Source organism: Meleagris gallopavo, chromosome 10 (assembly GCF_000146605.3).
Source record: "Meleagris gallopavo isolate NT-WF06-2002-E0010 breed Aviagen turkey brand Nicholas breeding stock chromosome 10, Turkey_5.1, whole genome shotgun sequence".
Lineage (NCBI taxonomy): Eukaryota > Metazoa > Chordata > Aves > Galliformes > Phasianidae > Meleagris > Meleagris gallopavo.
The window spans coordinates 22,751,491-22,778,735 of NC_015020.2; the positions used below are offsets into that span (position 1 = coordinate 22,751,491).

The 27,245-nt window shown below is 40.3% G+C and overlaps 1 protein-coding gene across 4 annotated transcripts; it reads left to right on the forward strand.

Moving 5' to 3' along the window:
* The first annotated feature begins 289 nt into the window (after positions 1–289).
* PODN (podocan) lies at positions 290–27,181 on the forward strand. 4 transcript variants are annotated; one of them, XM_010716105.3, is made up of 11 exons: positions 290–798; positions 5,060–5,280; positions 6,792–6,885; positions 8,415–8,479; positions 11,989–12,098; positions 14,359–14,515; positions 17,050–17,165; positions 18,710–19,367; positions 22,043–22,191; positions 24,276–24,476; positions 25,832–27,181. In XM_010716105.3, exons 1-10 carry the CDS (start codon positions 753–755, stop codon positions 24,436–24,438), a joined length of 1,779 nt encoding a protein of 592 aa, XP_010714407.1. In that variant the 5' UTR covers positions 290–752; the 3' UTR covers positions 24,439–24,476; positions 25,832–27,181. The 4 variants fall into 4 exon arrangements, with proteins under 4 accessions (XP_010714407.1, XP_010714409.1, XP_010714408.1 ...); XM_010716107.3 differs by lacking the exon at positions 290–798 and adding an exon at positions 1,433–1,695; XM_010716106.3 differs by lacking the exon at positions 290–798 and adding an exon at positions 1,784–2,657.
* The last annotated feature ends 64 nt before the right edge of the window (positions 27,182–27,245 follow it).

Consider the following 27,245-nt stretch of genomic DNA (forward strand, 5'->3'; position numbering starts at 1 on the left):
TTGGATCAACACACAGATGCCAATAGGCAGTTGGCCAGGCTCTGCTGTGCATACTTAGGTTTGAAAAATACTTCCTTTCCTGCCTTGGAGACAAAAACGCCTTTTACTCTCAGTGTTTTGATTGTTCATTTTTTAAAGCAAATGACAGCAAGTTACTTAAAAGATTGTTAATAGGATTTGTTCTCTGCTTTCAATTAAAGGTGCATACAGCACTGGACTCTTGAGGAATGACAGTGTTTCTGTAGAGTCTTATTTAAATTGGGTAAATAAAGCTGAAAGTAAAGAACGTTTTATGACATGTTGATACAACTAAAACTTAACTTTCCTGACTGCCTTATGCCTCACTCCATGCTTATCAAAGGAAGCTGATGTAATGCTGCCGACTGAACCAGTGTTCTTATACCTTCTTAAATGTGCTCATGTTTTGATAGATATGCTTACACCTTCCGTTCTCTTTCCTGTTGTTTCTTGACTGGGATGTGCTTTATTTGTGTATGCTGTCCATGCGATCTAAAGAAATGATTGTACCAGAATTTAAACTGAATTTTCAGCTTCGTGTTTTGAACCTGAATGTTGCTTTGATTAGATTGCAGCTACAGGGAACTGCAGGGAACATGCGAGGGCACAGAGACTTGAATTGGACTGGAGATTTTGAATACAACTGATTCTAAGTTGTGAGTCCTGCAGTGGAATTTCTTTCCTCTGAAAGCACCAGAAAGCTGTAGTGACAGAAGCAGTGGCTGCCTCACACCATGCTGGGCACAGCCCTCGGCTTAGCGGTGGATCGGAACACTTTGGGTAGGTTTGACGCCGGTTCTGGTTTTCCTGGGGAATTGTGTGAATTCTGATGTTGGAATTGGAGACAGGAGATCTTAAGTTTGGGATATGTTGATATAAGAGGATAGGGCAGGAGGAAGTGAATGCTTAGAAAAAATTTGTACACATTTGTAATGTGTAAAGGTAGTTATCTTTGCAAGTGAGATACCTGATTTTCAGTCCTGCTGGGTAGTCTCTGTGCTGTGAGATAGTCCTGAGTTGGCTGTGACACCTTTCTGTGCCTCTGTTTCCCCATCACTAAAGGAGGTGTAAGACACTTCTTTTGTAATGTGCAGCAGTACCTCTGAATGCTCTATGATATCTAAGAATTTTACAGCAAAAACACGGAGAAGAATACTCTTCTGGAGGAGGGTGAATCCTGCTCTCTACCTCTCCCTCTTGGGCTGCTCCAGTCTCTGCTGTGAGCTGGGGATCCCTCCTGTTCCTCTTCTCTATCTGAAGACTGGGGTGAAATGGGGGATCTCCCAGCATCAACGCACTTTGGTCTCCTCCCTGAAAACAGAGCGTTAATTTTGTTGTATGGTTTCAGGGTGCTGTAATAAAAAAAGAGGAGCAAGCAAATCCATTCTGGATCTCTGAATCAGTAAGACTAAGCAGCCAGCTTTGCTTTGTTTTTGTTTTTGTTTCAGTAAAAACATACTTCCCACAATAACTTCTGCAACTTACACGTGGCACAGAGGGGGATCAGTTCCAGTTGATATGAGCCTGGAAGAAGAGAGGGAGGAAATAACTTAATTGCTTTAGACTTCAGTTCAGCTGGAATCGAGAGGAAAGGATTGGTGTGCCTTTCTTTTTTTTTTTGGAATACAACAAGAAGGTCGTGTTCTTGGTGAGGAGAGATCTGCAGATTTTGTGAAGGTACAGTACATTGCAGGGCATTCCCAAAACAGGTGGCTTTGTATTTAAAGAAGTAACTCTGCTGCCAGTGACAAACAGCTGCGTTGTTTTCTTGGAAGTATTGGTGCACTTGGAGCATGCTGTGTTATAAACAGCGTGCTCCTCTCTTTTTACCAAGGGAGAAGAAATAGGAAATGTGAGATTTTGGGGCTAACCGTGACTGGAGCGATTTGAGGGGGAGTGCTTTGATGTTTAATGCTATAATATGGGACTTAGAAAATACAGAAGAGATTGGGTAAATAGGTGTTATGTTAAACGTTAGGGCTTTGCTTCTGAGATGTTTGTCTTTTCACAACCTTCGTACCCCTGGTCTCTGAAGATCAGCTGATGTGTTTAAAATCAGGGGGAAGTAAAGGGGGGTAAGATGAAATACACAAAATGCTGTGGATCTGTCTGCTCCTGGCTAATCTGAACCAGGCCCCCAGGGAACAAGAGGACATTCCCATCTGGAATTCAGATTTGGTGTTGAATGCAGCTAAAATGAAAGATCTAGTAACAGGCAGTGCAGCTGCAATGCAATGCTAAAGCACACACCGCCTCTGCTTCTGTCAAATCCAGCGTGCTTTCTTTTGGCATCTCTCACAGATCTTGCAAACTGCATTGACAGAAAGCAGTGGGAGATCATTTCTTGCCCAAGTCTTTATATTCAGACTATAGCTGCTTCCTCTTTCCTACTCACATTTTCCCATATGGTGACTTTGGAAAATTCCTCCCTGATTTCGCTGGGAAGTGCAGAAAACTCGTTGGTAGGGGGTTGCCTGTTACTCTCTCTGCTTCTGCTGCTCACATCTGAAACGGATCTGGCTTGGAAAGGGGAGACTTGCTCTGAGCTCAGCGCATGTAACTGACATGGCATGAGCCGAGGGAGGCTGTGGGAGCACGGGAAATGTTCTTCTCCATTCATCTGATCTCTGACAGCAGAGGTGAGTTTCTCAGCACTTCATTGCTCTAAAAGCTGGATGGTCAGACCCCATGCAGCAGCCCGTAAGTCAGCCGCAGCTCTCAGAGGGGACGTTCAGTGTAAGTCACAAATTTGCTTAACCTATTGATATTGAAGGAGAGGATGTTTTCTCAGCTGTGTGCATGTTGTGTGAGAACGTGTGGAGAACCAACAGATACGGTGGTGAGGTATTTTGAACATGATTCTGCTGTTTACTGAGGTAATTGTAAACACTGAGAAACTACAGAACTCCTGATGCTTCAGCTCACTTTTTGAGAGGTTCCTTGTGCAGCATGCAGCCCCTGGGGCTGTGCAGCAGCAAAGTGCAGAAATCAGCGGTGGTTCTGTCTGGACTCAGAAAGATGCAGCCGCAGAAAACTGAAGTGGCTTTCAGTGAAACTTCAGACTTTGGGTGAAAGAGTCTGATCCCCTGACAGCAAGGGAAGAGTACTCTTTCCAGTTGGTTTTGAGCTACTCATTGCATAAGGTTTCTTAATAAGGATTTGGATTAGGCTCATGGGAATGAATTTAAATGGAGCGACTTTCTTCAGGCTTTCTTTGAACTGAAAGAAAAAGCCATGCCTGGTTTTACTGCCTGCACTCCAGATGCAAGCAGATGTTTATGTATCTGAAGTGTCTCCTGGTGATACCAGGGCAGCATTCCCTTCAAAGGCATCACAGCAGCAGCATGCATATTGAAGGCAGTGGAGTGAGATTGTTTCAGCAACTTTGCTGTATATTTGATGCAGTATTTCATGGTTTTTTTTTTCCTTTATTTTTTTTCCTTAACTAGTTTTCATGCTAATTGTTTCAGCTATAGTTGTGGAAATGTCAGCATGCAGCAAACATAGAGCCTGATACTAACAATGATGTAACTTGATATGGAAAGTGTTGGCACTGTTACAGCAGGGCTGGGTTTGATCTGTATGCAGCTTTTTTTTTTTTCCCTTTAGTTTTGTTTGTAAACACCTGTAAGAGGAAGTGATAGAGGGGGGAAATATTTTGCTAGAGATCTGATATATCGTACTTCCCGAGATTATTTTCTGGGATTATTTTCTCTAAGATTTCTGAAATATTTTCTGAGGTTAGGTCACCAAATACTAAGGATTTTACTAATCCACTCTTGGCATACTCATATGGCCAATTTTGATCTCACTACTAATATCTAGCCATATTGCCGTATAAGGAAAACCATCTGATCTCTGGTATGTTTTATAAAGGAGATTAATTTCATTATATTCAGCTTTTACAGATACGGAAGCTGTGGAATAGAGGAGCAGGGTAAGAGGGATCAAGCAAACAATGTTAAATGCTTAAAATTACCCAGCATGTTTGTAGCAAAGACCAGGACTAAACCAAAACAGTCCGTGTCTCAAGCCAGAGCTCTGTCCTGTAATGTCACCTTCTCTTTTTTCTTCAAGTGTAAGTCAATGTTTAAAGACATTAACTCAAGATTTTCACAACTGTGACTCACAGCAGGATTTCCTCGGTGCTTTCCAAGTGCTCAGAGCCTGGGGAATTTCAGCAGGTGCAAGTGACAGACCCTGGGGCTGCAAAGGGAGCGGTGCTGGTACTCCCAGCCTGGCCTGGGGGGTGAATGGAGTACTTATTTCACACTGAGATTAAGAATCCATTCTGTTTTTTTACCTTAGAAGTTCAGCCTAAACAGGAATTGCTCATCACTATCAAATAATTTTACTAAAAAAATAAAAAAAAAAGGGAAAAAAAAGCCATGACTAGTTCTGAGTGCAAATCATTAAGTGTGAAATCTGAGAAGGGCAAGGAATGAGGCAGAGGGCTGGGGCAGGGCCAGCTGGCTGCTGGGCAGATGCTCCACCGCTGTTTGCACTATTTTAACCTGCTGCCAGAAAGATGAATGCTGAGCACCAGCCAGGCCTTGGAGGTTCAGGTGGGCACTGTCCAGGCGCAGCAGGAAGCCCATTTTGGAGCTTGGCGCTGCGCTGTGCGGTGAGACAGCCCTGGCAGGATGAGGCACTGTTGTACCTTAGCAAGACTCGCTTCCCTGTGCATCACTGCGTGGAACAATGTGACAGCAGTTACAGAAATAACATTGCATAACCTCCTGTATAAATCTCCGGGATCATCTGGTGTTTCTCAATATGAAAAATGCAATAAACAGTGTGAGTGGTCAGCAATGGGGCGGGGGTCCCACCTGGGGACCTGTGGGGAGCTCAGGCCTCAGCAGCTGGGGTGCAGGGCCTCAAAAGCACCTCAGAGCATGCGGGAGAGCAGGAACACCTCAGGGCATGTGGGGAGAGCAGGAACATGGTTCCCTCAGCTCAGGGCGGGTGCTGGGCCGAAGGCTGGAAGAGGCTGGGCTGCTGGGCCGCTCCCGCCTCGGGCTGACCCATCTCTCTGTTCCAGGGGCGATGCCAGCCGGCGGCCGGGAGCTGCTGGTGCTGGGCTGTGCCGCCGCCAACGACTTCCCCGAGGGTGTTGTGGGGCGAAGGCGCCCACCAGGCCCGGCCCACGGCTGCCCCCGCGACTGCGGCTGCACTCAAGAGGGAGTCGTGGACTGCGGTGGCATCGACCTGAAGGAGTTCCCGCTGCTGCTGCCTGAGCTGACCAACCACCTCTCGCTGCAGGTAAACGCCTGCGTCACCCATCCTGGCTCTATCCTGCCTCCTTGGTGTGTGCTGGAAGCAGTAGGCCCGATGCTGGTGCTGCACTCAGTTCCCCTCGCCCACCTGTGGGTCTCCCACCATCTCAGGATCTCCCATCCCCACCCCGCCATTCCTGTCCCAGAGCAGAGGGGAAATTTCGTCTTAATTCTCTCCCCACACATCAAGGGAGGAAAAAAAAAGGTTGGATTTCATTTCTCCTTATTCTCTCCCCAGGTCCAGAAGAGGAATTTTTGTCCAAAGTAAGAATTGCTTTTTGCGGTGAAGGCCTTTGATTTTGAGTTGTCTATGAAAAGCATGGGCTAGACTCCTTTAGTTAATAAGACATTTTCTGGCAGCCCTACATGGGAGCAATATGGCCTCAAGTTGCACCAGGCAGGTTCAGGTTGGATATATTGTCCCTGTGGCACTGAGTGGTCAGCAGACAGTATTGGCAGTAGGTGGACAGTTGGACCAGATGATCTTACAGGTCTTTTCCAGCCATCATAATTCCACAATTCTACATCTTAGTTAAAGTATTGTAAGCTGAGTGTGCCCAGGGGAGCACCTGAAGCTTGGCTGGAGCCACCACAGGCCCAGGAATGGTGCCCAGAGAGCACTGCAGCAGTGGGTGGTGCTGGCCATGATGTTCAGACAGCTGGTACTGCACTCACTGTGCTTTAGCCCTTAACCTTGTTTATTGCCTCTATTTACCAAGGCTGGTCAATGGATAGCATGCAGATTTTGTACAGTGCTTTCCATCCAAGTGCTGCGTAGTTAGAAAAACTGTGATATCAGCTGGCACTCTCCTCAGCAGATCTGTTCCAGGCATGTGCTAGGCATGGCTCCTGCCTCTAATGCCCAAAGAAGGAAAGCTACTTTGGAGCAGCAGCTGTCACTTTTTGTGTATTAGCTTGGCTTCCAGTACAGCAGGTCCTTTTTCAGTCTCCTAGATGCTAAAACACTCAATTCGTAAATGGTCTAAACGTTAGTAAGCTTGTCAATGAAAATCTGACAGTAGTCACTCCTAGCAGTAAAACCAGTGAAAAGGAGTGCAGTTTGACTCTCTGCTCATGGCAAGTTTGCAGTGGGACAAAAATCCTTCATGTTAAAAACAACACTCAAATTACAGCAGCAACAATCATGAAGTTTCACGGTGCCAACCTTGTAGCAAATGCTTTGCTGGAACTTCAAGGCTGTGGCAAATGGATTATAGGTCTTGCCAGGCATGATCGCACTCTGTGCTACCAGTGCATAAGTTGGATATTTATAGGGATGGACACAGGCTACAGAATTTGTTTCAGGCCTTCAAATGCTGCTGGGTTTTGATGTATTGGTTTTGAGATCCAAACCTGACTCATTATGGAGAGAAAGCTGTTGGCAATGATTTGACATGGTTGGTTCTTTTCCAAATTTTATTGAAGTTCACAGTCTGGATTTTATTGGGAACTTTCTTGGACTACTTAGCTGATGATTAACACTCTCTGTTTTCTTAGAACAACCAGATAGAAGAAATCTTTCCAGAAGAGCTTGCTCGTCTTCACAGACTGGAAACTCTAAATTTGCAAAACAACAGGCTGACTTCAAAAGGTAAGGTGGAAGAGCTGTGAAGTGCACAGAACAACACCAGCCCTGTGACAGCTGATAGGGAAAGCTGTAAGACTTTGTGAGTTGACTTGAATGTAGTGGTTTTCTGTAAGCATCCCACAGATCGTGAAGGCATTTTATCATCTGAAACATAATTATCAGTGTATAAAAATGCAGTCATACTGAACCAGTGGAGGAGACTGGCAGCAGCACTGTGTACTGTGGCGTGAGAGCTTATCCAGGAAACTCCAGTCCCTCAGGCACATTGGTGCAATGCACTTGAGAACCAGAAATGTCTACATGCTGAATGATTTCCTTTTGACTGACCTTGTTTCTTAATCCACTTGTTTAGTTCAGTCAGTCACTGCAGTTTAGTCCAGTTTGGTCCTTGCTGAATTAAATATAATACAAATAATATAGATTACAAATAAGGCAAGTTCTGCCCTTTAAAAAACACTGTGACTTCTGTAGGCAGGTGTTGCTTGCTAAGTCTAATGTTTATTGGAGAGACCTGACAACTGCCCAGTCAGGAAAGCAGAGGAAGTTGTAGTAAACAGTAAGAGAGCAGGGTACACAGTACAAAATATACAATTGTTAGCTTTCATGTCATCCAGTTGCTCTGAATGCTCTTTATTGCAAAGACAGGGAACAGCTTTGACTGAGAATGCAGACATTTCATGGAACTCAAAGCATATCACTCTTGCATAGTACAAGGAAGACTGCTTAATACATTCTGACTTTGCTATTATTACCTTTTGGGTGTGCTGTTTCTTTTACAAACCTCAGCGCAACCCTAAGTTTCATGTATGCTTTGATATGGGAAATAGCTTCACCTTTCACTTTTGGTTATCTAAGTGCTAGATGAAAGTGTCATTTGTACATTTGCCATTTTGACTGAAATAGTGCTTGTGTGATCATCTGGGTGTGGAGCAATTCAGCTGAAAAATAATAATTATTGGAACTAATCAGTATAATAATAATAATATTGAGCTGGATCAACTCTGGGCTGGTTACTGCATGGCTATATGGATTGTGGGGAAACAGAATGGAAGAGGAGTTACAACATGCAGCTACTGATGTTATGATGGCAACCTTATAGTCATAGATTATACTGATCTGATCATTAAACAACCTCGGATTATGTCCTGCCAAGAGAAGTTATCTGCAGATTCATCTAAAAAGTGACAAAATAAACTTCTCAGATAGCATGGTTGCTGAAGCACTGATAATCAGCTGTACAGCAAGTCTATACCTGCTCTGTACATGAATCCTGCCAGAGGAGTTGGCCACCAGCCCTGCCTGCTTAATGTTTCTAATGGTCTTACATTGCTCTTAATGTGCTGTTTTGTTTTGTTTTGTTTTTAATAAAAAAAGCAACAATAGGTCTGAAACAGGTTGTTTCAGTGCCAATGAAGAATATTTAAATCTTGTTTTAAAATATTCTCTGAAAGAGAAAAATACCCTCTGGTACTTCCAAGCAGGGAGGCAATGGGATGCCATTGTTTCTGATCAGAATTCTTCTTGTTTTTAAGGGCTGCCAGAGGAAGCATTTGAGCACCTGGAGAACCTGAATTACCTATACTTGGCAAACAATAAGGTAAGAGGCTCAGAAGGCGTTCAGAATTCTTTTCTAGTTAGGTTCTGAAATCTCAACAAGCAAGTCTTCTATTCTTTTTTAAAATATATATCCTGTGAAAGTAAAATTGTCCTAAAGTGATATTCTAGTGAAGGTTCATTTAAGGTCAAGGCAAGCAGTGAGTATTATAAAAACTTAGAAGGTACACACAACAGTGTATTTTCAAGGCCTACTTTGTGAAAACTTTCCCTTGTGTGCGTAGGCAGGCATGGAGAGCTTCTGCAGTTTAAATTGCCACTATTCTCAGTAGGCTTTGGATCAGCTGCATACACAGTTGGTAGCTGCCTGTATGCAAATAAGCTGTGGGGTAATGGTGCAAGGTGTTGTCATCTCATCAGATGAGGCTGGGTTGAAAAATCTGTGAACAAATACATCCTACTACCTGTGCATGTATGTACCATCAAGATCAGCAAAATGCCATCTAGTTTTCCTGGACCCCCATTCTCATTGGGTTTGTTGCAGGGGGATACCCACACAGTGGGTATTAATTACCTGCTCAGTTTCACATCTTCTTCTTTTTCTTCAATGAAGAAGATCACAACTGGGGGATACAAGTTGGATGTAATGACAGAAGAACACTTCTCTCCCTGCCAAGGCAAGGAAATGCCTTCTCACATATGTTTATATCTGGAGGTTCCCATTATGGCTTTCTTTTTCTCTGGTGATCCCCCACAAATATTTGCTACAGAAGGAACTAGAATACCACAAGAAATATATGAGTTGAAACATCAGACAGAGCTTTTTTTGCCTACAAATACCCTTCCCTTCCTCTCTCTCTATATATACATTTATATACGTACATTTATATGCATGTCTGCACATATATTTTATTATCCTTTTAAAATCTGTGATCCTTTGATGTTTCATTTATATACACGTGGCCACACTCAGGTTTCAGCCAGGCCAAGGCATTTTCAGAATCATTCCATGATTTTCTGTATGGAGTTATTGAGAATAGAACCCATTATTTAGTACAGTAACATTGTGTTCTTTTCTCTCTTTCAAGCACCATTTCCATATAACAATCTTGGCAGTTAATAACTCCATAAAAAGGAACAAGCCAGACTGTGACTCATATTCCAGATCTTTGCACTCCAGTTTTCCCTGTGTGACAAAACAAAATGTTTGGGGTTTCTGGCTTTACTGCAGAGAGAAAAGGATCCCAGTAGAAAATGCAAACATCAGCGAATGTCAGGACTAGTTATGCTGAGAAGTTGTGGACCCACAGAAATAACACATTTCTTTATAAATCACAAGCCAGGAGAAACCATATTGGCTTCAAACTGCATCAGTCTGCCCTGGGAAGTGCTGCAGATCAAGTAACTGTGGTGTCTGGAGGAGAGCAGGGATTTGCTGGTAGTTTGCTCCTTGTTTTATGGGTTATCTTCACTTGTGATCCCATCAGATATTATCTTTCATTAAACGAGCTTAGTTGGTTGGAGAAATGAAATATGATAATAGACTAAAGTGGCTTTTTAGAATAAGTGCTTATTGGATGCAGTAGTTTCCTTTTGAATTTTTCATCACACACATAGTATGTATTAATCACATCGTAGCTGCAGTGAGCCTCACTGATAACTGAAGGCTCTCCTACGCAACTGCAGAGCACGTCCTGAGCTGTCACTGTTATTTACTGTAAGCTGGTGATTTTGGTGGCAGAAGTTTTTCCATCTCCAAATATTCCTGTAGTTACAGGGTCCAGTGGTTTTGTTTATACCAAAGCTTATGGTAAGCAAGAAAATTTGTTTCAAACAAGTAATAACTTTTTTATAATCCTTCTAAACTCATTGCTTTACTGTTTGTTATTAGTGGAGAAACAGTATCTGCCATATGGAAAGGAAGATTCAGTAGTAAAACTGCAAGAAATTGCATCTGCAGAAATGCAGATTGCTTCTTATTAGGCAACATATCAGATGAAGCTACTCAGTCACCTTGGTTTTGCTAAGTTACAGCAATCCAGCATTAATCCTTCAAACAATCAGCCACTGGAGATCAATCAGTCTCATGACTGAATGCTGAAATGCCAAAGATGAGTCCTGTGCAAGCGAAAACTCTCTTTGAATGAAACTTTTTTTCTTTCTTGTGGTTCCGATGTTTCTCATTTCACATATCTGAGCCATTTCTTTTGTTTTGTGTAAGTTATGACCCAATAGAATGGGTTTCAGGAGAAAAGCTTTAATGTGCCACCGTATATGAAAATGATTAACTCTATTTCCTGTTTTTTTCACTGTTATGTCATGATATTGACTTAGTTCTTTCTGAGGCACTGTCAGACCTTCCTAATCAGATATGGGTCCACCTGCACGATATCCTATTTCCCAGGTCAGGAGGTGACAAACTACCAGTAAATTCGAGGGCTTTAAAAAACAAAAAAAGTCAGTATCTCTGTAGAAGAGTCCCTCAAAGTCCTTCAGAGTGTACATAAAGTATTTGATCAGTTGTCTCACTAGTACTATAGTTAACACATGTAACCATGGTAGCACATGCATACTGCAATTCAGTAGTCTCCTATGTATGCAGAAGGCATAAGCAAACAAGAAGGCATGCGAGACTAAAGGCTCATATCCAGCACAGCATTGTGCTGAGAATTTCTTTCCCAGGGCTTAATTTTCTGGGTTCATACTTTCCACAGAATTGCCCTCCAGCCCATAAAAATGCAACCTGTATTCTTGGTATCTAGATGAATAATTACTACTAGCAGCCACACAGTGAAGATTGCTGTTGTATTACCCAAACATTCTGTAAAACTAAGCTTTTTAATCATTAGTTCTACCTTCACTGAGTTTTATTCAGATACAGGTGTTCCTAGCATTTTTTTTTAAATCACTGATGGAAATAGCAATAGACAAAAGCAAACAGGACCCTCCCTACCTCTCTTCAACTGAAAAGTTTGCAGAGACAAGAACTTTTCGTATTTTGTTTCTGATACCTCACTTGTTTAGTGAGCAAGGTATCACTGTACAGCTTTGAGATTCCATTTGATATTTCATCATTTGACTCAGAAGCATCTCTGCATTTTGGGAACCTGGATCCTTTGGAAGAGATCATTTTAAATGGATGCAATACTGGTAGACATGTGAAATGACATTCCCAGCCTCGGAACCAACAGACTTTCTTATGGGAGTAAATAGTAGGCCAGTATGAGGTGGGTTGGATTTTTTTGGCTCACCAGACTGAGAATTATGAACAATAATAAGCATGGCATTTACTCTCAGAATAACAATTTCTTGACTTCTTCCACCAAGAGACAGGATGCTTCCAAGCAAAACAAACATTCACATATCTTGGAGCAAAAATCTGTCTCCTTCCTGGAGAGATTAGCAAGTGAGGACAATTTATTTTTTAAATTATTTTTCATGCAATATGCATTCTGTTTCAGAGAAAAAAATTTGCAAGTGTTTTGTGTACGGTCTAATGCTTGCTTAAAACGTTGCATTTCATTGAAATTCACATCTATATTTCTCTTTCAGCTAACAGTGGCTCCAAAATTCCTACCAAATACCTTGATCAGTGCAGATTTTGCAGCCAATTATCTCACTAAGATATATGGGCTCACATTTGGACAGAAACCAAACTTGAGGTAAGGGATTGGGGAGTGAAATAAGACTAGAGTTCCGACTGCTTGGAGGCTCTTGATAAGTTTAAGAAATTTTCTGGCTAAGCCGTTTTATTGCCTACTGATATTTTTTGGAAGGAAGCTGACTACTTGTTAATCTCAGCATGAAGGAACCGACAAACACATTCCAAGGGCTTCTAGTAGCTGCCAAATACTTTTGCATAGATAAAAATTAAATTATTTCCATTTTGTTTGTCCTTCAGCAACAGCTTTAGTTTCCCAAAATGTGGATTAATAGTTAGATATCCCCATTTTTTAATAATCCATTCATTAAAAAATTAGAATCATGTTGGGAATGCAATCATCAATGCAGTTGAGTATAACTCAAATGTATTCAATCTAAGCATAGTAACCTTCCTTCTCAAGTAGTTCATACTCTCTGGTCTGATTTCAAAGGCCTTTCTGCTAGTTTCAGGTTTTGATTTTGTCAGCTGGAGCCAGTGTAATGCCTTAGTCCATCTCAAATTCAGCTGCACACAGACAGACCTCCTGTGAGATACAGTTTTTCCCAAAGGCATTTTGAGTAACTATTTATATGGACACTACAGCATCTAAATCCTGCAGAGATGTCTCAAGCTCTATTGGTAACAATTTATGCATCCAAATTCAGAACTACTTAAAAATGGCTAACCCAGTTGAGCTCCTGGAGCCCAATCTTATGATGAACTGAAGAGCTTTCAGTTCCCTCTGGTTTTCATTGAGAACAGAAGCTACTCAGTACTTACTAGAGCTCTAGTCTCATAAGCACTTGGTAGATGAAAAGACTGCATCAGGCATTGGTTTCAGACAATATCTCATCACGAAAAAAGCTAGATTTATACACGTTCTTCCTTAATCTGAGTTACATAAATTACTATGTTCCAACCTGTATTAAAATTCTTGCACTCTTCAGAAGTGATTTTCACATACTTTCCCACAACAGCACTCATTTTAATCTTCTGAGAATTGATTCATCAATTTCTGAGTTTCTGTACCCAGCAGAGTTAATGATCTTAGGCTCATTATTTGAAAATAACATTTTCAGAAAGGCAAATATTTATGAGTTAGAAGCACAGCTGACCATGAAAGGTGAACTGTATTTTCATGTGGCTCTGAACCTCCTGGAGTGTCTGATCATACTATTGTGTTTCCATACTGAGCCCTTCCTTCCTTTCCAGAAAGATGCCAAGTTCTCTGCCACCAGTAGAGAGTCCAAGAACAAGCTGTAAAAGAAAACTTTTACACTGTACTCTTTTGCAATTTCAACCTGTGTCCATAACTTTAACTGACTACTGCATCTTGGGTACACACAGGAAATGAAGGGATAACGGAAGTATGTAAAATCCCATAATTTCTTCTGTTAAAAAGAAATCAAATTAATTTGTTTAGGAGTTAAACCAGTGAAAAGCAGTAATTACTTCACAGAAGTCAGTTGCTTTATACAGAATTAAGTCCTGTGTAAGGAAGATAAAATCATTTTTAAAACAGATTGGAGAAACTCTTTGGCGAATATTAAAGGTTAAAAGTAAGAAGGGAAAGCTAGAAACTATCTTTTTCTTTAATGACCAGAAGGTCATTAAAAAACAACTCATACAGATTTGTTCTTTCTGACGTTATTGTTTGCCCTTTTGAATTCTAGAAGTAGAAGGCAAACTGTTTCCTGAGGTATTTTGAGCCTTCACGGGAGCAGAAAGAATGGAGGGGTGTGAAACAGCCTTTCCTCAAGAGATCTGCAGGTTGATTTTGCAAGTTGAAGAAGCCCAGGTTTGACTCCAAATAGAAGTTAAGATTGGAGTTAAGGAGATATCTTAAGAAGTTAAGATATCTATTAATCCAATAGGATTTCTGACCTTTCGAGTGAGGCCACCACACTGCCATGTTTCATTTCTCTTAACCAAAAGCAAAGCCAAGTCCAAATGGCAAAACTGAAATGTAGACTTAAAAGGAATGCAGTTCCAGATTTACATTCATTTTCTTGTTAAGAAGATGAGGCTATTTGTGAAATTCACATTCACATCCAGGATGGAATTTAAATAGACCTAAATTTCAAAGAGTATTCAGATGAATCATTTGGTTGTGCATGTATATATATGCCTTGCCAAATTAAAGGCCATGTTTTGATAACAAATCTAATTAAGGGAAGAAGAATAGGCTGAAATACAGTTCTTAAACAGCTTTCTTTTGGTAAAATGAACAAACAGATCTAAATATCTGTTTGATTTTATCATTTTTCTTCTTCTGACAGGTCTGTTTACCTTCATAACAACAAACTTTCAGATGCTGGCTTGCCTGATAATATGTTCAATGGCTCTAACAATGTGGAGATACTCATCATGTCCAGCAATTTCCTGAAATATGTTCCGAAGAATCTCCCTCCAGCATTATACAAATTGCATTTAAAGGTAATGACACCAGAGTTTTGTATTCCTTTACAAAGTACTGTGTTTGTGTGAGATTCAAACTACACAACCAAGCAATTTCATTTCCCTTGAAAACATTCCCAGGCCCTCTGTAAGTCTCATCTACTATGCTCTCAGCTGTAGCTATTTCACAAGTCATTACTATTTTGTTCATAAGGAATCGAGTGTTTTTGCAAAATATCACAATGCTCACAGGGGAAAAAAATCACTTTTCAGTGTTGTCAGGGGGAATGAAAAGCATGTACGTGAGACAGTACTGCTGATATCTTTCTTGGGTATAATCACATGAATGCATATTAGTACAAGAAGGTACATCATTCTTCATGGCCATTCACTAATTGGACTCCTGGTCAAGGTTGTCACTGATGATGGTGTTTTTTCCGACAGCTGCTTACCCATTAAATATTGGCTGTGCTCACTAATTGCCATCATGGAGACTGCTGTTCCCTAGCATCAGTGATATTTTGTTTGCTATGAACTGGCAATTCAGTCAACACAGAAAGTTTGGATCAGTGAATCTTCACTGCTACAGCTTCTCCAGCAATCGTGTAATGCAGAAGTTGTGGCATATCTAGTCTCCAGCATTTTTAATTCTATGTCATCTGATTTTGATAAAAAATACTTCATAACTGTCTGTTCTTAACTTTGTTAACAATGGGAGAGCTGTAGTGGTGGGGAATCCTGGTTCTGTTTGTTCCCAGTGTTGACAGTTCCTTGGACGTCTGTAGACTGAAGTCTGTTTATAGAATCATAGAATCATAGAAGAGTTTAGGTTGGAAGGAACCTTAAAGATCATCTAGTTCCAACCCCCTGCTGTAAGCAGGGACACTGCCCATTAGACCAGGTCATTCACAGCCTTGAATGCTTCCAGAGAGGGGGCATCTGCAACCTGAGCAACCTCTTCCAGTGTCTCACCATCCTCAAGGTAAAGGAATTCTTCCTAATATCTGGTCTAAAACTACTCTCTTCCAGTTTAAAGTCATTTCCACTTGTCCTGTTGCTACCTGTTCTGTTCTCTCCCCAGCTTTCCTGTAGGCCCCCATTCAGGTAATGGAAGGCTGCTGTAAGGTCCTCCCAGAGCCAAATCTTCCTTCTCCAAGTTCTTACCTTTGCTTCCTGCAGCTTGGGTGGTGTGGCTAGAGCCTGTGCCTGTGAAGACTAAGGCAAAGAAGTCATTCTTCCAAGCCCTTGGACTTGTGACATTCTGTGTTGCCTCCCAGCTTCCTTTTCCCTTTCATGCTAAATCCCATTAAAGTCTTCTACAAAACTTCTACAAAGACTTCTATGGGTTGAAAAAGGCAAAGGGTCTGATCCTTTAACCTTCTAGATTTTGTTTGCCATATTTTGAAGTTATTAAAGCCCTGGATTTTGTTGCAAGTGATCGTTATCTCCTAAATGAAGGCTTAGCCTTCAGGGACTGTTCTTAGGATTCTTCCCTCTGTCCCAGCTGTGTTCAGGGCAGAAAAATGAAAGAGGGAAACAAGCATTTTGTTTTCAAGTGCACTGCCTGTCATCTAACTGGGCACAGTTAACTGAACATGGCAGTGAGAAACAGGATACTGATTGAAGGAGTACTTGTAGGTGTGACACATCTTTTTCTTTCACTCTTCACTGTGATCTGCAGCCGAGTCTCTCTGTGATGGTATCCACTTTACATTAACTGGGACTGTGCCTAGTCTAATCTGCTCCTCACATTATTGCTTGTACCTGAAGGGTACTGGAACAGGCTGCCCAGAGAGGCTGTGGATGCCTCATCCCTGGAGGTGTTCAAGGCCAGATTGGATGGGGCCCTGGGCAGCCTGGTCTAGTATTAAATGTGGAGATAGGTGGCTCTGCATGTGGCAGGGGGTTGGAGATTCATGATCCTTGAGGTCCCTCCCAACCCTGGGCATTCTGTGATTCTGTGAAGGGTGGGAGATTAAACAAATTCAGTTTCGATGTTTTATGTGTACTTTTATAATTCCTACAGTTCCTGTATGAAATTCATAAATGGAATTTAGTTTTGTATTTTGTTCATGTCTGCTGGCTGGCTACTCAAAAGCAGCACTAAGGCAATAGGAGTAATTTCTTTAGAATCTACATTGCAGGAACTGTACCATTTCAAATGTCAAACACTGAAAGGATGGCTGGTTCCCAGCTTCCAAACTAATTCTTCTTTATGGTAAAATCTGTCTTAGAAAATTAAGAAATTCTGAACAAACTACAGGGCCACTTGCTTGGATTATACTGTAGATTTACATATATGTGCAAGGACTGTATGAATACAAAATGAAACCCTCCTGGAGTGCCAGACTGTAACTTCTTAGCCTAAAAAATTCAACTGGATATCAATTACTGTGCTTAGTTGTAATACTTTTTATCTAGTATTTGTTTCTTAGGTGAAATTAAAACTTCCTGTGAAACACCTAAAGTCTAGCTCTTTTGAAATTTAATTGCCTGGTAATAGCTGAGCAGAGCCTGTGTGTCTTACGTTGTTTCATGCTAAATAATGTGCGATGTGCTTCTGATGACCCTAGAACAACAAGCTAGAGAAGATTCCCAAAGGAGCCTTCAGTGAACTTACAGGCCTGCGGGAGCTGTACTTACAGAATAACTACCTGACTAATGAAGGAATGGACAACGAAACTTTCTGGTGAGATTCAGAACTGTAGTTTGCACCTGTGTCTGTCGCCTCCTCTGGTATAGTAGTACATCTACAAAAAAAAAAAGCATAAGTACTTAAAAGTACACTTACTAAAAACTGTGCTGTTATGCATTCCTCTGCTAGGTCAAAATGAAAAGACATAGATTCAGATACTGTCATTGAAAAGCAAAGGCCTTGGTGAGTGGTTTGAATTCACACATCAGAGTTCCATTATACAGAACACTGAACATCAGACCGCATCACTGCTTGATTGCTGCAGACCCAATCACAGGAGGTGCTAATTGCCCTCTGAGAAAAGGCAGTCTAGAATGATGGTGCAGGCTGCTCTCCATTTTTCCAAACAAGACAGAAGTGAGGCTACTTGAGACGTCTCAGTTCCCAGGGCAGTTCACTAGGAGCTTAAGGCCAGACCTTCACCTTTGCTATGTCACTTATGTTTTGTTCTGTTTTAGTGACTTGCAAGCAGCCACAGATACACAGCTGTGAATTAATAGCTGCACCCCAGTGTGTAGGCATTGCTGGAGTTACAGGGGATGTAATGGTCCTGCTCAATGGCCAATGCAAAAGCTTTTCTACAAACTGGTACAACTGAAATAGCCTTTGACTGTCCTAAATTTACCCCTTCTGTTTGCACTGAGTCCTGCCCTGGTACTACCTGAAAATCCAGACCACATAATCTGTCCTGCCTATAACTTGCCATGAATCCTTTTCTGGTCTCTAAAAATGGGAAGCTCTTTTCCACGAACCACTCCCAGAAACCTCCCAGAGTCATTTACCTTAGTTTTGCTGTGTCACCCTACAGGTAATGTTGGACATAACATTTCTGTTAAGATGGTGGTGAACACGGTACAGTGGCTATAGCTCAGGCAGCAATCACAGTCAGCAGGTGGGGGTGGATGTTACTCTTTGCTGTACAGTACCCAGGCTAAGGAAGCATTACAGACTGCAGTTATGAACTGTTTTCCCCAAAAAGTATATTTGCTCATTCAGACTATACTTGGAGAGCTCTGAACAACAGTGTAGTAAACAGTAAGTAATGTCTGTAATGTATTAGTTCTTGTATTTCCTGAGAGCTTTCTAGTCATCTGCAGAGGGTTACGTAGTGCCATGCAGATTACAGTCTCCTCACAGGAGCACCTCAGTCTTGGCATGCAACACCACTGATCCACATCCAGTTGGTATAAGTGGCTGGTCTGAGGATTTATTTTAGCTTCAACTGAGTCTATGGAATCCAGATTCAGTAGCTTACACAAAGCAGATCTACCCCTGACTCACTTCCATAATACTGGAGGGTCAGGAGAAGTTCAGTATCTTAGTCTAGGACACTGAATTAGCATTGCTAATTTTCATTACAGTAACATTTCATCATCTCAAAAGCAGGCCTACTTTTCAGTTTAAATATACAATTTCAGAGAGACAAAAATTATTCAGGCTGTTTCTGTGAAATTGACTGTAAAATCCTAGGAAAGGTTGATGATTGTTTCACCTTGCAGAATCTAAATGAAGAGTGTTTTCTTTCCTGCTTTTTCAAGGAAACTGTCCAGTCTTGAATATCTGGATTTGTCCAGCAATAACCTCTCACAAATCCCAAGTGGTTTGCCTCGAAACATCGTCCTCCTTCACCTGGAGAAGAATGCAATTAAGGTGATTGGTAGAGATGTCCTGACCCAAATTAAGAACCTTGAGTACCTCCTGCTCCATAATAACAAATTAAAAGCCCGAGGTATTCACCCGTCAGCCTTCCAGGGCTTGAAGAAACTGCACACTGTCCATCTGTACAACAACCTCCTGGAAAGGATTCCCAGTGGGCTGCCTCGACGAGTGAAAACACTCATGATCTTGCATAACCAGATTTCTGAGATTAATAGGAATGACTTTGCTACCACTTACTTCCTTGAAGAGTTGAACCTGAGCTACAATAAGCTCAAAAGTCCCCAGATCCATCGGGAGGCCTTCCGTAAACTGAGGCAGTTGAAGTCCTTGGATCTTTCTGGAAACAATCTCAACACGGTGCCCTATGGCTTTCCAAAGAACTTGCAGGTTCTGAAGCTAAAGGAAAATGAGATAAGTGACATCCCAAAAGGGACTTTGTCTGGGATGACAAAACTGCGGGAATTATATTTGAGCAACAATAAACTGAAAGTAAACTCAATTTATTCAAGAGCATGGAGGGAGCTCAGCAGTCTCCAGGTAGAAACATCACCTTCTCTTATTGTGCTCGTAATGCTAATGTCCTCCTCTGTCTGCCTAAGCCAGTTTATGTGGCACCAATAGTAGCTTTGCTTGGAATGCATGTTTTGGGCTTGCATTTTAAGTGCCACATGCTCTGTTTCTAGCAGCTGAAAGGTTGTGCTGTTGTGCCAGAGGTGAGTACCTCCCACTGCTGACCGGAGCGGTGGTCCACCATGTACTGCTAATTCTGGGAAATGTTAAGACATTTTTGTTTCTCAATCCTAATGCTGTCCTTTATTTTCAGCTACACATTAATGAATATTGTCATTAAAATTGAAACTGTGTGTTTGAAATAGCTTGTCTTCCAAAAGATCTGAAATCAGCTCTGAAGAGAGACGAGAGGAAGAGGGAATGCATAAACAAAACCACTCTTAATTCTCAAAGCCCCCACATCAGCTTATAGTCAGACAGGCCAAGCTACAGGATTTAGCAGCTCAGCTGGCTAAGGCACCTGGATAGCAGTTAGGAGGTCTGGATTCAATCAGCAGTCTCGTCATTGCTTAATTGTTTGAGAAAGTTAAACACAAACCATAAGGCAGTCAGGAACAATCTCATTTGTGCTGTGCAAAATGACCTTTCAGAATTGTTATACTGGCTGAAGGATTTGTCTGCATTTCCTTTTAGGTAACAGCCTGTTTCCTGCAGTAAAAGGTATTACCTATGTCATCTGGTAACCACCTAGGATGCCTACTCTTAGGTCACTGTACAAGCAAAATTTACACATCTGAGAGCAGATAAGGGATAGAAGATGTGGAGTGTATGTTTTACTGGCTCCCAGTGTGTTTTCAGACAATGTAAACATTTATCTGTGTGAATATCTTCTGTTGTCTTGGAATAAATAAGAGCTTATTTTTCAATTAATGTAAATCAGCAGTGCAATAATAGCATTTGTAGCACTGTTGCTTTGCATCAGCTGTAGATGTGGTTGATGATTCCAGTGATATATTTTGTATTTGTTTGGTGCCTCTGTGACACGTGTGTGTGCACATGTGTGCAAATATGTCAGAGAGAGAATGTAGTTGGGAAGGAAGATGCTGATGAGAATTGTAGATCCTGGCACCATTTAACTGCAGTAGCTTAATTAAATGCAATCATTGTCACCTGTCTTTTTTTTTTTTTTTTTCCCTCTACACAAAAATAGGTCATGAGACCTATTGCCAGCTTTAGCTATTGGTTGGAACTAAAAAATTACAAGCTTACCTTCTTGAAAGGCCTGATTCATTGCAGTTTCACCTCTCTTTTATGCTGCTGTCGCTCTTTTGTAGTTGGTGTCAAGCCAGAGTAATGCATTGCTGAATCAAACTCTGGCCCTTCAGCTGCACCTTTTCCACAGCAAACCCCACTCATATTAAACAGGATTAAGATAATAGCACGTATGCAAGATTCTGTTAAAACTAACAGTCTTTTTGTTGTTGTTGTTGACTTCTTCTTGAGCAGCCTTACTACTTGTTAAGTATTTCCATGATAGTACGTATTAATCTTTTTTCACCATGAAGGGCTTAGCTCTGCAATAGGTTAATGAGTTGGTGCACTGGAGATTTGACAAATAACAATCAGGTCTAAGATCCTGATTGTGCAAGTACTTAGCTGCAGTCCTGTCCACACTGTTACCATGGAAATCACTGAAGACTGTTTGCAATTGCAAAGTTAGGCATTTGCATAATTGTTTGCCAGACTGGGATTATGTTGAGAATAAGAACAATGAAATCATAACAATCGTCTGCAGAACTGGAGCTGAATAATGTGGCTAGTATGTCAGCTTGGGAAGTGCTACATATAGCATATAACACTTCTTTTAATCAATTCTTTGCTGAAAACTTTTATAAGGAAGTGTCATGACCTGTAGTCCTGATGTCTTCATACATTGCTCTGTGTGAGAATACTTCCAGGTGTTTGTATGTGTGATTGTATCTAACATAATCATAGCTAATGAAGCATTTGCAGTAGCAGCTTCCAAGGACTTCCCAAGCATATCTGAAACCCAGTCTGCCTGTAATTCACTGTAAGTAGTTATGGGTTAAAGCCTGAGGACAGAGATAAAGAAGTGTTGGGACTGCTTAACAAAACAGCTGCATGGCATGTCCTGTGAAATCGTGATGTTAAATGGTAGCACAAGAAAGCAGAATTGCAGCAGCCACCTTTACCTTGATGCGAGTTAGATGAACTCAGTTTATGCTACAGTACATATCACTTCAGTTTTCCTCTATGAACTCAAACAGAGTTTTCTGCATGGATGACACCCTACAGTTTCCACTCTGCACACAGCGTTTGTTCTTTTCCTGACCTCACCAGAAGGGAAAGGTGTAATGAGCAGACTCACTAAAGTAATATCTGAAAAATAAAGCTTGTTTCCAGATGATTTTCAAACACAAATCCTGGATAAAGCTTTACATTAACATCACACTTCTGTACTGTTATCATCCTAAGTTTTTTACAAGTGCATTATACACATATGAATGTTTGTATATTTACATGTATATATACATAAAAACAGTGGATAACATTTAGAAGGAGAGGTGTATGTATACAGCCAGCTTTTGAAAGCTCATTTGTTGTTAAACTTCTGTTTTTGGAGTGTTGCTACTATTCACATTTGATTATTTATTTAACCCCTTGTTGTCTCTTCCTTACAGTCACTAGACATGGCTGGCAACCAGCTGACTTCGATCCCCTCAGGCCTGCCAGAATCTCTAGAGTATCTGTATCTTCAGAACAACAAGATCACAGTTGTTTCAGAGAATGTTTTTGAGTCCACACCCAAACTAAAGGGAATTTACCTCAGGTGAGTTCAGGCTTCTACTTCAGCACACAGGATTTTTCTTTTTTATTCACTTTATTGTTGCTTACTTTCTAGAAATTATTTAAAATTTTAACTTTCTAAATGAGCATCTTTGTTTTATAGAAATTCAATGAAGCTATGCTCATCTGCTGAGGAAAGACATGGATATATAAAACGTGCTCTTCAGAGAGATTTTCCTTTCTTTATGAGAATGGATCAGGCATGTTAGAAATTCTGGGAAGTTAATGTTTAACACTATCTCATATTCCAATATTCAGACTAAAGGTTTACAGCTCAGTTATAAGACTACAGCTCTGCCTCTGTCTGCCACCCCTGGCTTTTCATAGTGTACAAAAGCCTCCTGTAATGAGACTTGCATGACTAATCTTGACGTGGTGCGCTTTTTTGTCAGAAACAGATGTCAATGTTATCAGCTATCACAAATGTGACGATTATGCAACTAAATTTATAAAGATTTTCTGTTTTTTTTTCCCTATTCTGTCAACTGGATGAGAACCTTGTTTATTAAACCTAGTATTTTTACAAGTGGCAGGTGCCAAATTTGTTTTACACCAAATGTAAACTCACAATAAAGTAACTTTAAGCAGAGTTATTAAGGACTTAAGCACAAGAAGGGAAGCCAGGATCTGCCCTAATAATATATTCAATTTTAATCGAACAGAACATTAATGAAAATAGTGCTTGGAAGTAACTTATGAAAACCTATGGAATATGTGATTAAGCTGATCCCATGGTTGTGTTCAAAAAGCCTGGAATGCCCTTTAGCACACGACTAAATGTGGCCTTGTTTTGTCTGTATGCAGCAACACTGTTCTACAGTTTGGAATCGTACCTTTTTAGATGAAAGGTTCCATACTAAGCAAATAAAATTAAAAAGTCTGGTGTAAATTAGAGCAGTCTGTCTATTCAGCTGCTCACATTTATGAGATTTTTGTGAATGCTTGGACACAAACCAAAAACCACATACCACATTCTATATTTCTATATAGAGAGAGAAAAAAAGAATTTGCAGAACTGTTTTTTTGCTAACATGGTTAGGAGGCAACTCCACCCAAATCAAACTGTATTTCCTAATGGCAGGCTATTAATCCCTGTAAATAGTGTGAAACAGAAACATACATCTGGAATATTAGACAAAATACAATTTGAAGCATGTTCGAAAGTAAGAATGAAGCAGGAGATGTGAGGGGTTCTGAAACTTTAGATTAGTTTATTTGCATTTTTGGAAAACAATGTAACAGATGAAAAGTTTCTGCATATGTTTCTAAGGAGATTCTTTGCACCAACGTTGCATGTATTGTAGCAGAAGAATTCAGCTGTCAAGGGATAACATAGAATCTCATGGAAAAGCAAGTTGCACTTTGAAATGTGGGCTATGAAGCAGATGTCTTTTCTGCCTGTGAAGGAGAAAGCAGTATGCCAAGAGAAGGAGTTCCTCCCCTACAAATTCTATGATTTTTTTCCTTGCAGAATACAGTTAAAGAGGTGGTCATATGGGCTGGGGCAGAAATCTTCTGAGAGCTTGAGTAATGAACTAGAAATCAGTATGAGATGCTTAACATTTCCTATTATTTTCCTGCAAGGTCCTTTACAGTGATACATAGTACTGTCAGAAAGCTTTGTTCAGTCTCTGTGTTTGCCTGCTTCATAACCTTTACCTACTTTCCTTCTCTTTTTCTGTCCAGAGAAGTCAGTACTCTGCAGCTCAGTGTGTCTGGAGGAAAAAATAATGATAGACCTGGAAGGGGGAACACTGGTTTTCAGCTTTGGCTTTTTATTGTCAGCCAGGACCTTTGCACACTGTTGGGACCCTTGAAAGATAATTATCTTCCCATATTCATCGTTCTACAGTTCTACGTTGTTCAGTTCTACACATGAAGAATTCAATGCCAGCATTTTAGCAGTTCTGCTTTCTTTACAAAGGCTTTCATTTCGAAGTGCTGTTGTGTGCCACTGTAAAATTAGAGTAACTGCTGAATGATTTCCTCCTAGTCTCCTCTCATTTCTCTCTTGGATATGGAAACGGGTTTATTTTAACAGGAGAGTCTTTTTTTGTTTGCTTAAAGGTTTAATAAGATTGCAGTTGGAGCACTGAAGGTAAATACCTTCCAAAGTCTACAGCACTTACAAGTATTGGATATTGAAGGGAACCTTGAATTCAGCAACACTTCAAAGAATAAGGATGACTCAGAAGAGGAATTAGAAGATGAGGAAGATGAGGAAAACTGAGATAAAATGTGAACTCACACAGGCACACCATGTGGAAGGTAACAGCTGACGTTTAGTTAAATCACAGACTCAGTTCTCAGACTCTTGTGTAAATAATTCCAATTTACAAGTATGATTGAAACCTAACAGGAGGTGTTTGAGCTGTAGGTTCAATAACTTTCACCCAAACATGACCAGAAATTGCAGAATCCAAAAAGGCAGAAAATACATTAGTTTTAAAATGAAACAATCAGTAAATATCATCGTTTTATTGGAGGCAGTGGACTTCTCATGGTGACTCTTGCTTATAACCTTAAAGATACTGTAGATAAAGATTGTGGATCTTATTTACTAGCTCTGTTTTTTTTCTCCTTTTTTACTTTTATTTTTTAATAAAGGTATTTCATAATATTATTAAGTAGCTAGTTTAAAAGCAAAATAAAGAACAAACTGCGAAGTTCAATGATGCAGAAGACCATGTGAGCTGAAAGTGGATTAAAAAAATAAGACAAAGGAGGATAGACCCATCAGTGTCTGTTAAACGTGATGCTAAGAAGTAACATCTATTTTAGACAATCCTCAAATCACTGACCACTGGAGTGTGTAGGAAGATAGTACTATACTTGGAATATTTCCTATGGAAAGAATATCCACTTCAGGTCACTTTGGGAGACAGTACGCACAGCTGAATTGATGCCTGGTTCAGGATAGCCATGCTTAAGTTCTTAGAACAGCCTATGATTTGCTACTGGTAAGTCTTGGCAAGTGTACATCGATCACTTCACTCAGACTTACTGAAAAGCCTCTGGGCGGTTACAAATTGTGTTTGCTGTTGACTTTAATTCCAGACTGGTAATCCTGAACTTAAGATCTCAGTATTCCATAACCAATCTGGCTAGCCACTCTTCTGTTTTCAAAGGCAAAAGAAACAATGAGGATAAATTGGTATTTGAAGAGTATGTATTTTTCAATAAGGAAAGACATCTCTTAAGCCTTTCATGCTTAAAAGAGATGATGAGTTTTGAGGTACTACTATTTACTACTGAGGATTTAAGCTCCAAGACTTTGAAATTGAAATAAATGTTCATCTTAGTCCCAGATCAATATTTTGTCATGGAGAGTGATACAAGGAATTGCTAGAAGTAGTGCTAATTCACTGAAAAGATGATGAGGATTGGAAAGGACAGAAGCTACTCAGAAAGTCGAACAGTAGACCTCCAGGCTAGGCTATGTCAAACCTTTGTGAGAAAAAAAAATATATATGTAATCCAATATAATTATTAGAATATATGCAGCTTTATCAGCGCATCTGTGGTTTGGAACACGTGCAACTTTTCAGCAGATACTAAACTTAGACTGTTATGAATTCTGTATTTTGTTATGTAACTGATTTTGTTTTTCTCTTGTTTTGCAGCAAAGCATATGGAAAATTACATATATTTCTATGTGTATATATCTATATAGATATATATAGAACACTTAGCAGAATGTGCAATGAGTTATACAGAAACTGTCATGGCACTGGGCCAGGCTTATGGAAGACAGTGTGTTGCAGTGCCTTATTCAGGGAGAGACCCTGAATGCCTTTCCAAAGCTTCCAAATCATCTTATACAAGACCCAGGATCATAAGGGATTGCTTTGGAACTCACAAAAGCTGGCTTTTGTTCCTTGTTGCTCTTCCTTCACTGTTTCCATCTGTAATAACAATATGGGACTATTTTGAACACATGCCTTCAAATGCTGTTTTTGTCACTGCATTTTAAGTGAACTATGTATTATGCTTCTTTTCTTTTCTTGCACCCCAAAGAAGCTGTTGTTGATCAGACGAGATGGATATTTGCAGTAGTTTCATGTGTGGAGCAGTATATGAAGCATTTGGGTCATCAAGCAGCAGCAATAAGTCTGGATTAAACTATTCATCTGTTAGAACAATGTGTATATTTGGATGAGAAAAAAAAAAAAAAGGCTGGATCCCATAATATTTTATCTCTACTGCCACTGCCTGCAGTATATGCCTTTCTAGAAAGTTTTTAAGATACAACAATTGATCTTATGAATATATATAAAAAACTTATGCCTACTTTCCAAAGGTTTGGTATAGTTTGTGTGTTGCTATTGTTTGACCATGTGGCAGTTGTGTGAATGTCTCAGAAGATACGTCCAGAAGACTGAATATCAGAATGCAGTATGATATATGCAGTAGAATTTTTTACATATTTTATATCATTTATGTTAAGAGTCAGAAGCGAGACTAATGAAGCAAAAGAGATAAGTGAGTGGAAACTGTGAGGTGTCAACAGAAATTTCTTTGTTTATTTCAAGTCTTATGACAGTACTTGTTCTCCTAATCTCTTAATTTAAAACCTCACTGTTGAGTATTTCCAGGTCCTGTCCAAATATGGAAAATAAAGAAACCAAGGAGAAGAAGATTTACAGAGGTATTAGGATGGCAGGGTTCCTATTTGTTTATAATAGCCTTCATCTGAGGTGGCTAATATGTTTGAGGAAATGCTCTTTTCTTTTGAGGATTTCTGGTTGAACACATGTTGTTTTGCATGCTGTATTCCAGGATTTACTTGGAAACAGTTGGCTTGCTTTTTAACCAGCTGTTTTTCCTGATGGAGAAGGCTTAATTCCACACTCTCCCCTTGGGGTCATGTAGCACATGACAGTAATTTCAAGCTGATATTTTCGTAGACAATTTATGATGGTCATAAGTCACAGAAAGGAAGATTAATTATTGAAAAAAAAAAAAACACAAAACCAAACAATCCATAACTTGGCCCTGAACAATTGCAAACAACAACAAAAAAAAACCAACAAACCA

Coding starts and splice junctions, on each gene's coding strand:
- PODN (XM_031554910.1), top strand. CDS start 2,694: ATGGTCAGACCCCATGCAGCAGCCCGTAAGTCAGCCGCAGCTCTCAGA. Junction 6,886..8,414: donor CAACAGGCTGACTTCAAAAG/GTAAGGTGGAAG, acceptor CTTGTTTTTAAG/GGCTGCCAGAGGAAGCATTT. Junction 22,192..24,275: donor CTAAAGGGAATTTACCTCAG/GTGAGTTCAGGC, acceptor GTTTGCTTAAAG/GTTTAATAAGATTGCAGTTG.